We start from the raw sequence: 11,643 nt of genomic DNA, 5'->3' as shown, positions 1-11,643 counted from the left end.
TAGCGTCTCTCCCCACTGACTAGCGTCTCTCCCCACTGACTAGCGTCTGTTTCTCCACTGAATGGTGTCTTTTGTTTTCAGGACATGAATCTTATTGGATTAGGGCTCCATGCTTATGACCTAATTTAACTTTACCTCCTAAAGGTTCTAACTCAAAATATAGTGACAATGGGGGTCAGGGCTTCAACATATGACTTTTGGGGAACTCGAATCAGTCTATAGCAAAATGGCACGATAAAAATATTTATTGTAAACAAAGGCAGTTAAGGAGATACCAATAAACTAAGAATCCTGTCATATATAAAACAAAAACCAGCAAGACAGCAAGCACAAATCCAACCACAAAAATTAATAATTACATTAAATATCAATGGACTAAACAATCAAATCAGAAGGTATAGATTATAACAGATCAAAAAACAAGATCTAACCATATGTTGTCTATCAGAGGCACATCATGGATTGAAAGACACAGAGAGGCTGAAAACCAAAGGATGGGAAAAGATACACCATATGAACGATAACCAATATAAAAATTGAATGAAGAAAATTCCACCATAAAAAATAATGAAATACCTAGGGCCGGGAGCGATGGCTCATGCCTGTAATCCCACTTTGGAAGGCTGAGGTGGATGGATGGCTCGAGGCCAAGAGATCGAGACCAGCCTGGTCAACATGGTGAACCCCGTCTCTACTAAAATTACAAAAATTAGCCGGGTGTGGTGGTGCACCCCTGTAATTAATCCCAGCTACTCGGGAGGCTAAAGCACAAGAATTGTTTGAACCCAGGAGGCAGAGGTTGCAGTGAGCTTAGATGGCACCACTGCACTCCAGCCTGGGTCAGAGTAAGACTCTGTCTCAAAGAAAAAAAAAAAAAAAAAACCTACATGTAAGTTTGTCAAGAAAGTACAAGGCCTGCAGAGTGAAAATTACTGAGGATTCTTGAGAGAAACTAAGGAAACTCTAATCAATGGAGAGACACAGCACATCTATGGACTGAGACTGTTAAAACTGTGAAGATGGCAGTTCTCTCCACACTGATGTAGAGATTCAATCAAAATCAAAATCCCGGCAGACTTTCTTTGTAGAATTTGACATTATCCTAAAATTTATATGAAAATGAAGAGAACCTGGAATAGGCAAAATTATGTTGACAAATTAAGAAAAAGGTTAGAGGGCTATGCCATCTAATTCCAAAACTTACTGTAAAGCAAAAGTAACCAAGATATTGTGGTATTTGTGAAAGGAGATAAGATACTGATCGACAGGGTCCAGAAGAAAGCCCTCACCGGCCGTTCTGCTATTTATTCTCCAGTGTCTCTGTCTCCTTTGTCCTTCTGTTGTCTTGACTGTCTTTGTGTTTAACACATGCTTTACAACGTCATTTAACAATCCCTCTTGATTTTTCAGCTGTGTTTTTTAGAGTTCTGTATGCTGTGGCTCCATCTCCTCGCTCTTCCTTTGTGCTTATTATCCTCTATGTTACATCTATTTGTTGTAACTCCAACAACACAACGTTATAATTGTTGCTTCAATTTTATGTTTTGTAAAGTAATGAGAAGATAAAAGAAATTAACAATGTAGTCTCTTATTCTCATCCCATAATCACCATTCCCCATGCTCTTCATTCCTTCTAACAGATTGAAGTTACTGTGTGGCATCAGCCTAAATGCCTTCCTTTACGTTTCTTGTAGGGCAGGTCTGTTAGCAATGAATTCTACTTCTGTTACTCCGTGAATGTATTTAGTCTTCATTTTAAAATGTCAATTTCACTGGATACAGAATTCCTGGTTGACGTTTTAAAAATGCATTTTGAACATGATCATATCTGGGAGGAGTTCAGCAGAAAATCCAAACCTCTGAACAAAATAGAAATCTATGAATCTGGCTGGACGCAGTGGCTCACGCCTGTAATCTTAGCACTTTGGGAGGCCGAGGCAGGTGGATTGCCTAAGCTCAGGAATTTGAGACCATCCTGGGCAACATGGCAAAACTACATCTCTAGTAAAAATACAAAAAAAAAATTAGCCGGGTATGGTGGCACACGCCTATAGTCCCAGCTACTTGGGATGCTGAGGCACAAGAATCGCTTGAACCCAGGAGACGGAGGTTGCAGTGAGCTGAGATTGCACCACTGCACACCACCCTAGGCGACAGAGCGAGACTCTGTCTCAAAAAAAAAAAAAAAAAAGAATCTATCAATCCATATTGTTATAAATTAGTGAATACATAGATACCTGAATTGGGTAAAAGAAAAAGCTCTTCTTTATAGTAGAATGACAGTTAATACATATAGAAGGAACTGTGGAAATGGAAAAATTGCTATGAGGCAGTCATCAGAGTGGTGGCTGATTGGGGGGGTGGGGGCGTGAGGCCAGATGAGGAAAAAGGTATCAGTGTCATTTGGACTATCTCTCCACAAGACACTCATCCATATGGGGGACATAATGACGGCAGTGAGAAAGCCTGATAGATGCCTGTGTGGTCAGGCGACCAAGGTGAACACCCTCCTGGAGGAATCAGGCGACCAAGGTGAACATCCTCCTGGAGAAATCAGGCAACCACGGTTAACATCCTCCTGGAGGTATCAGGAGACCAAAGTGAACATCTTCCTGGAGGGATCGGGAGACCAAGGTGAACATCCTCCTGGAGAAATCGGGAAACCAAGATGAACATCCTCCTGGAGGAATCGGGAGACCAAGGTGAACATCCTGCTAGAGGAATCAGGCAACCACGGTTAACATCCTCCTGGAGGAATCAGGAGACCAAGGTGAACGTCTTCTTGGAGGAATCAATCCGGTGACTAAGGTTAATGTCCCTGTGGCAGAATGGGTCAACTCTGTGCTCTGATGTGCGAAGCAGAGCAGTAGCATTTCTGGGGCATTCCTGCCAATGGAGGATGGTCTGGATTCCTGAGGAAATACCAGACAACCCAGGTTATGGGTCACCCTCCCTTCAGAATGTGAGGCCTAATTGTTCTTCAAAACTATTGAGGACAAGAAACAGAACTATGAGGAAATGTTCCAGTCCAGAGGAGACAGAATAGATGTTATAACTGGATGTAGCTCATCTTTCCATGAGATTCTTGACCAGAGGAGAAGAGAAACTCTTGGCAACAGCTGATGGGATGGTAGAGCTGTGTCAGCGTGGACGCCTGGCCTGAGTTGCGGGTGGTTTTGTAGGACTGTGCTGTGTCAGTGTGAACATGTGGGTTGAGTTGCGGATGGTTTTGTAGGACTGTGTTCTTGGTTTTTAGCAGTGCTAGGGCACCACATTGGTAACATGCTCAGTGGTTCAGAGAAATACCAATGATGACAGATAGGGAGCAAATTAACAAAATGTTAACATTTGGGGAAATCTGGGAGGGGAGATATTGGAATTTTTTTTTTAATACTGTTCTTACAATTTTTTTCTGTGTGTTTGAATTATCTTCAAAATAAATTATTTAAAAAACTCATCTTACAACATACCTCAAAATAAACTTCAAAGAATTTGGAAGAAGGTAAACATTAAAAACTACAAGAATTGTATTCTGTGAAAGATAATGTCAAGAGAACAAAAGGACAAGCCACAAAATGGAAGAAAATATTTTCAAGATACATATTTATCTGATAAAAAAACATCATCAAAAAAAAGACACACAAAAAAGAACTGTCAGCTGGGTGCGGTGGCTCAAGCCTATAATCCCAGCACTTTGGGAGGCCGAGACGGGCGGATCACGAGGTCAGGAGATCGAGACCATCCTGGCTAACACGGTGAAACCACGTCTCTACTAAAAAATACAAAAAACTAGCCGGGCGAGGTGGCAGGCGCCTGTAGTCCCAGCTACTTGGGAGGCTGAGGCAGGAGAATGGCGTAAACTCGGGAGGCGGAGCTTGCAGTGAGCTGAGATCCGGCCACTGTACTCCATCCTGGGTGACAGAGCGAGACTCTGTCTCAAAAAAAAAAAAAAAGAACTGTCATCCAAAATATACACAGGACTCTTAAAACTCAACAATAAGAAAACAATCCAATTAAAAAATGGGCCAAAACCCTAACAGACACTTCAGCAAAGAAGATATGCAGATGAAAAATCAGCGTAAGATGCTCCTAGTCATATGTTATCAAAAAAAAAAACGCAAAATAAAACAGCAAGATACCACTACACACCTATCAGCTGGCTGAAATCCAGAACACTGACATCATCGAATGTGAGGACGTGGAGCAACAGGAACTCTCATTCCTTGCTGGTGGGAATGCGAAAAGCTGCTGCCACGTTGGAAGGTAGCTTGGCAATTTCTTTCAAAACTAAACACCCTCTCACCATCTGATCCAGCATTCACATTCCTTAGTATTTACCCAAAGGAGCTGAAAACATGTCCACACAAAACTCTGGCACATGGACACCTATAGTAGCTTAACTCCTAATTGCCAAAACCTGGAAGCAACCAAGATGCCCTTCGGCAGGTGAATGATAAACTGTGATACATCCAGATAATGGAATATTATTCAGTGACTAAAGAAAATGAGCTAGCAAACCAGGAGAAGAGATGGAGGAACCGTAAGTGTGTGTTGCTAAGTGAAAGGAGTCAATCCGAGAAGCCACAAACTGTAATTCCAACTCTAGGATAGTCTGAAAAAGGGACCATAGAAAGATCAGTGGCTTTCAAGAGTTGGTGGGAGGTGGGGGAGGGATGAACAGGTGGCGCACAGAGGATTTTTAGGCCAGTGGCACTATTCCATATGCCGCTACGATGGCGGACACACGTCACCGTGCATTTGTTCAAACCCATAGAACATACAACGCCTAGAGTGAACCTTGATGTAAACCATGGACTCCGGGTGATAATGGTGTGTTCATGCAGCATCACCAGTTTTAACACATCGGCTGGCCTGGTGGGGGATGCGGATGGGGGAGCTGTGCATGTGTGGAGTCATGGGATGTATGGGAAATCTGTACCTTCCTTTCAATTTTTCTGTAAACCTAAAACTGCTCTAAGAAGAAGTTTAAAAAACCATCCAATTAGAAGAAAATGATTTAGGTATGTGAAAAAAACCTCCCTAAGCATGAGACCCTATGAATAGATTTGAGTATAGAAAAATATTAAGTCTCTCAAATTCAAAGGTCAAATACAAAATTACAAAGCAAATTGAGTAAAAGGTTAATATCCTGCACACTGAGGGGTCCACGTAAACGACAAAGGAATAAAGCAGATAATTCATAGAAAAAACACAGAGGAATAAATTTAAAACACTCAGAATCATTAACAGTCACATAAATGCAAATCAAAATTGCTATTTCCTTTCAGACTGGCAAAGAGGAAACGCAACAGACACAGTGAGCGTTCTGAGCGTGTGCAGGGTGCCTTCAGCCTGCTGGGACAGACACAAGGCGGCCCTTCGTACCTCAGCATATACTGGAGGCGTTTAGAGAGTTGGTGTGTTCCCTGTGCCTTCCAGGACTGAATGCTAGGAGGAGCAGCCAGTGAGGACGGACGTCTATGCAGAAACATGGTGAACCTCTGCAAACGACACACACTCTGGGAACAGGGGGCTTAGACAAGGGCAACCATGGGATGAAACAGAAAGAAGCTGTTAGATGTGGCCCCGTGGAGATGCAGGAGACAGTGTGCGGGGAGATGGCCTGTGTGGGCTGAGGCCGATGTGCGCTGAGGGTTGAGGGAGGGATTCACTTTGAAAACGGACCAGCAATTCAAAGCCAATTCCCAGGAAGCAAACCCAGTGACACTATTTTTGTTAAAAACCAAGAGGACATAGAATGCAAAGGAGCCAGTTTTCTCCTGTGACTTGTTACACGGTCATCAGGAGCTTCTCCCTGGGACTCAAACACTGCACCATTTTGGTAAATATGCAGCCTCCTACACACCGAGTGGAAAGACAATACCCATGTGGGTAGGTTCTGACAACTTTGATTAAACATGACCTTTCAGGGAATATGTATATACAGTCTGTTTGTTTTTTGAGACGGAGTCTCACTCTGTCGCCCAGGCTGGAGTACAGCAGCGCAATCTTGGCTCACTGCAAGCTCCGCCTCTCAGGTTCACACCATTGTCCTGCCTCAGCCTCCCAAGTAGGTGGGACTACAGGCGCCGCCACCACGCCCAGCTAGTTTTTTGTATTTTTAGTAGAGACGGGGTTTCACGGAATCAGCCAGGATGGTCTCCATCTCCTGACCTCGTGATCTGCCCGCCTCGGCCTCCCAAAGTGCTGGGATTACAGGCGTGAGCCACCGCGCCCGGCCTCAGGGAATATATTTTAATTGACACGTGTATCGATTTGAGGTAAGGTTACAGGAAATTTTACTTACCCATGCGTCCATCTTGAGGTGGACTAATCACGGAGATTCTCGCAGGTCCAGCTGCTATCTCCAACTAAGAATGCAACAAGAAAACAATGGATAAAATTCCAATATTGCTGCTTACGAGATTCGGACTCCCAGTGTCTGTTAGGAACACATTTCCTGGAACCCCATCTCCCTCATCTTTATCGCCCTCTGACAAGTTCCTGTCTAACTTGATTCTGTGTCCATCTCCCGACTCTGCCTGCTGGTGGTAGAAGGGATGTGGGTGGGTATTATCTATTTGATTCCCTCTGTTCCACCAGGGCCTATAATGGTGAATGGATAAAGGGCTCTACTAGGAATTTTAGGTGAAAAAAACAAAGTCTGCAGCTGATGTTAGAGAATGTGAAATCCTGAGTAAATCATTCTTGGGTGCATAATTTTGTTACCTTGAAGTCCAGATGCTGATGGACAGGGTGGAGCTAACACTGCTCGGAGCTGTGCGTGCTGGGCCCTGCTCTGTGCCCACCCTTCACCCTACCCAGCAACCACGAGGCCGCTGCTGCCACCCTCCCTCCTCAACCCACAGGAACCTGTGAACCCAGAGCTGCCAGCCCAGGTTCTGAGACTGGTGAGGGAGGCTGCTCTGCTCTGAGCCCCTCTTGCCTCTTAGTGCGACCTGTGGCATGGCAAAGTGCTATTTCTAGTCGCTGCCCCTTCCTGGGCTCGCTCCTCTGGCTCTCTACTCACTGCTGGCATCTCCTGTTACCAGGCTCCTTGTCTCACCCCCGCTGGTCCTCAGGTTCTGCCGTCATCAGCTGTGCCCCGCCAAGACCTCTGCTGCCCACCTTCCTGGCTTGTGCCCCTGGCACAGCCATCCCACAGATCCTTTAATCCACAGGCCCTTCCAGTACTCCATGGAAGTCCCCTGTGTCCTCGTGGCCTCTCGAGGAGCACAGGAGCGCCCTGCTCCGGGGACACTCTCTGCCACACCCTTGGCCCTACTCTGCCAGTCCTCTGCTCCTGCTTGCTGGCAAGACTGTAACCTTGGAAGGATGGAACCCCCCGCTTGGCATGGCCCTCTGAGCTGCCTGCAGGCCAGCGGTCTCATGGAGCTATCCACTGGGCGCATTCCCCATCCACCTGAAGCTCATGACCTCACTCCCACCCCCAACAAGGCAGAACCTTGTGAAACCGGGAGCTTTTGTCTCTGTACCTTCAGCCTCTGCCTGCCATCCTGTGAACACCAGGTGTATTCCTGCCTCATCAGGACAGGCTCCAGGTACTTCCTCTCACTTGCCTGGAGTGCTGCTATGCCATCATTTCTGGATCTTTCCCATCCGCTAGGATGTCTTCAGTATCAAGTTCATCCTAAGAATCCCCTTGACATCACCGCCCCTTTGAACTACGTTCCATTTGCTGCTCCGTTTAGAGAAAATCTCCATAGAGATTCGAGTGCTTGTGTCTTTCCCCGTCCTGGTGCTGTCTGATAGCTGTGAGTTACAGAAGAGAGTGGTGCAAATCTTTCTTGTCCATGGGCCGTGGCAGACTTGGCTGGGCAAGACACTGGTTCCTGCCATGTGGGAGGGGCTGTGTACCCATTGGTGTGTTCACATCTGCACTCCTGGCTGCCTACACACATATTTGTTCTTTGGATTATCCTTTAAGCCAGTTTTCACATTTAACTGGTAGTGTATTAGGCCATCCTTGCACTACGATAAATACCAGAAATTGTGTAATTCATAAAGAAAAGAGGTTTAACTGGCTCATGCTTCTGAGGGCTGTACAGGAAGCGTGGCAGCAGCCGCTTCTGGGGAGGCCTCGGGAGGCTACAATCAGGACGGGAGGCCAAAGGGGAGCAGGCACATTGCAGGGCAAGCGGGCAAGAGACTGGGGGACAGTGCCACGTGCTTTTAACCAGCCAGATCTCATGAGAATTCGCCCACCACGGCAAAGACAGTACCAGCCATCAGGGATCTGCCCCCATGACCCGAACATCAGGCCCCACCTCCAGCACTGAGGATTATAATTCAACATGAGATGCCGGCAGGGACGAATACCTAAACTATATCAGCTGGTTTCCCTCATTAACTCAGAACTTCTTTTTTTTTTTCTTTTGAGACAGGGTTTCACTCTGTCGTCCAGGCTGGAGTGCACTGGGGCTGTATCACAGCTCACTGCAGCCTCAGCCTCCTAGTGGTGATCCTCCCACCTCAGCTTCTCAGTAGCTGGGACTACAGGTGTGCACCACCATGCCCAACTAATTTTTTGTAGAGATGGGCTCTTGTCATGTTACCCAGGCTGGTCTCAAACTCTTGGGCTCAAGGGATCTGCCTGACTCAGTTCCCAAAGTGTTAGGATTACAGGCGTGAGCTACTGTGACTGGCCAATTCGTAAGTTGAAGGAAGTATGTGAATGGCATTCATTTTGTATTTGTGAGTCATTATTTTACTTTTCAAAAAGATACGTTAATCCTGGTTAATTTTACATAATAGAAAATCCCGCGCTCATTTAAGGTGAACACACTTATCTTAGAAATTATCCAGCCAAGCCCCACACCATAGTCAACACTTCCATCTCCGTGTGAAAGCAGACTCTCCCTCGCCTTCTCAGGTACCTTGTCCAGGAGGGTGGGGGCCTTAGGCTCTGCTTCTCCTCCTCCCCAGTGCCAGCAGCCTGAGGTCCCCAGGCCTGGAGCGGCAAGGGTGGAGGAGGAAGGAAAAGAACCAAGCCCCTCTGGGCAGGCCCAGCTGTGTCCCAGGCGCTCTCACGGGATGGCACTGGCTTTGCTTCTCCAGGTCCACCCAACGACAGACACTTGCACTGTGGCCCTCCCTCTGACGAGCCTTTGGGGCAGGAACCCCAGCAAGAGCACCCCCGATAACGCTCTTTCCTACGCAGCCCTGAAGAGTATGGGAGGTTCACCTCAAGAGGCCTGCACACTGCTCTCCGCAGGCCAGAGAAGACTTCAGTCTGCACAGGCAACAGGTGGTGTCCCCAGAACCTCTGCTCGGGCTGAGGGTTACCAGGAGCACCTCTCAGTCTACGCAATCATGTGGGGCAGGGAGGACACGAGCTCTTTCCAAAGGAACTGCTACACACATCCACTCCAGGGTGACAAGGCGGTTTCAGGAGGTGAAAAACTGGTTTTAGACACTTTCCTTGAAATTTGCATTCTGGTGTGGCACAGGGGTTGGCAAACTATGGCCCGCAGCCTGTTTTTGTTAATGAAGTTTTATTAGAACACAGTCATGGTCATGCCATTAGCTTCCGTACTTTCTATGGTTGCTTTTGCAATTCCATGACAGAGTTGAGTAGCTGTGATAGATTGTCTGGTCTGCAAAGTCCAGATGTTTTACTATCTGGCCCTTTACAGAATATGTGTGCCGGTCGGGCGCGGTGGGTCATGCCTGTAATCCCAGCACTTTGGGAGGCTGAGGTGGGCGGACCACGAAGTCAGGAGTTTGAGACCAGCCTGACCAATATGGTGAAACCCCGTATCTACTAAAAATACAAAAATTAGCTGGGCATGGTGGTGCGCACCTGTAGTCCCAGCTACTCAGGAGGCTGAGGCAGGATAATTACTTAAACCCGGGAGGCGGAGGCTGTAGTGAGCCGAGATCTCACCACTACACTCCAGCCTGGGCGATAGAGTGAGACTCTGTCTCAAAAACAAACAAACAAACAAAAAACAAAAAAACTCGCCCCCCCCCCCAAAAAAAAAAACCAAAGAAAATGTGTGCCCATGTCTGGTCTTTGCCCCTCACTTAGGAACTTTGATTCATTACATTCTGGTTCCTCAGCAATAATTTCCAACAGTAGCACCCAGTGAAATGTCAATCAATTTAGCCTGCCAGTCTTTTCTTTCTTTTAGAGATAGGGTCTCACTATGTTGCCCAGGTTGGTCTTAAACTCCTGGGCTCAAGTGATCCACCTGTCTTGGCCTCCCAAAGTGCTGAGCTTACAGGCGTGAGCCCGACATGCCTGCTGCCTGCCAGTCTTGAGTATTCTCTATTCTCGTCAATTACTCAGATCCTAAGGAAAGGTAGAAAGCTGACCTGACAGAACCAAGTTCTTCCTCCTTAAGCTGTGGGGACTTGGAGGCTGTGAGTTCATCCAAGAAACAAGGTCCTAGTGCACCAAAGGATAGCTGGAAGCAGGTGTCCAGCCTTGGGGGAGCCAAGGCAGGTGGTAGGGACCCACAGGGACCCGGGGGAGGATTCCATAAGAGCTTCCAGCAGGGCCTGAGGGGGCAGGTGGGGTGCTCCGTGTGGGCCAGTTGCCTCGGGACACGGGCACCCACGAGGCAGTGTGTCCCTCTGGAAGCACGGCTCCAGTGTTGCCAGTGGGTACGGGTGTGGCCATGAGGACGGAGGAGGTGAGCTGGGCAGGGAGAGGACGCGTGTGCTTGACTCAAATGCCAAGGAACTGCCGTTTCTCTTTCACGGAAGCTGTGGCGGCTCTTCATTCCCTATGGAATCCAGTTCCGCCTTCTTATCCTGACTCCAGGTTCCTCCATCATCTGGCTCTGGGTGGGATTACTCATGTCACAGGGCTGCTAGGACGACAGAGTTCGTATCTATAAAGGCTCGGAACAGTGCTTGCCAATGAGCCACACTGTGTCGCACAACACGAAGCAACACATAAATCCAATAAGCCAATCACTGGCACCATGGAACACAGGCATTCACCGCTGCCAGAACCCACTCGGTTTTCTGCCTTTGCTCCTTGGCGCCCTCCTGCCCCACATGCTTCTTAAGTCCTGATCCCTCCCATGGGGTGCAGTTCACTCTGTACTGAGTCCTTCCCAAACTGCCTCCTCTCTCCTGTTTCCGAGCCACCTGGTGTGTGGCCGCTGTGCACCTGGCGCTGAGCTCTGCCGACCCAGGCAGACGACAGGAGAGCGGGGCCTGGAGTCTCCCTGAGTTCCAGGCAGGTTTCCTCTGGTCTTGCTTCTCTCCAGCTTGAAGTTGGTGCTTCCTGTTTCCCAGAATCCTTAGCTTTTCTGACCCATTTCTTTTCCTGGGCTGACAAAGTTTACTGTTGTCTTCTTTGGCACTGTTTGGCACTTCATGAGACAGCAACTGAAGGCAGGTAAAGCACAGGGCCACCAGCTTTGCTGCCATTTCTCTTTGACACCAACAGGGACCAAGAGGGACCAGCATGGGACCAACATGGGAACAGCAGAGGATCAACGCAGGATCAACCCAGAACCAACATGGGACCAAAAGAGGGTCAACACAAGACCAACACGGGACCAACACAATGTCAACACAGGACCAACAAAAGACCAACACGGGACCAACACAGGACCAACACGGGACCAACACAAGACCAACACGGGACCAACACAAGGTCAACAC

The 11,643-nt window shown here is 47.6% G+C and overlaps 1 protein-coding gene across 1 annotated transcript in view; it reads right to left on the bottom strand.

Moving 5' to 3' along the window:
• Nucleotides 1-11,643, bottom strand: part of RNF212 (ring finger protein 212) — a 57,315-nt gene that overhangs the window by 15,909 nt on the left and 29,763 nt on the right. The window contains exon 8 of the mRNA XM_011936791.1: nucleotides 6,308-6,371. Coding sequence (XP_011792181.1) covers nucleotides 6,308-6,371 — 64 coding nt within the window. The remainder of the gene's footprint in view (nucleotides 1-6,307; nucleotides 6,372-11,643) is intronic.

This window comes from Colobus angolensis, unplaced genomic scaffold, assembly GCF_000951035.1.
Source record: "Colobus angolensis palliatus isolate OR3802 unplaced genomic scaffold, Cang.pa_1.0 Scaffold157, whole genome shotgun sequence".
Taxonomy (NCBI): Eukaryota; Metazoa; Chordata; class Mammalia; order Primates; family Cercopithecidae; genus Colobus; species Colobus angolensis.
Note: the sequence above shows the minus strand (reverse complement) of the source record. Positions and strands in the feature narration are given on the sequence as shown.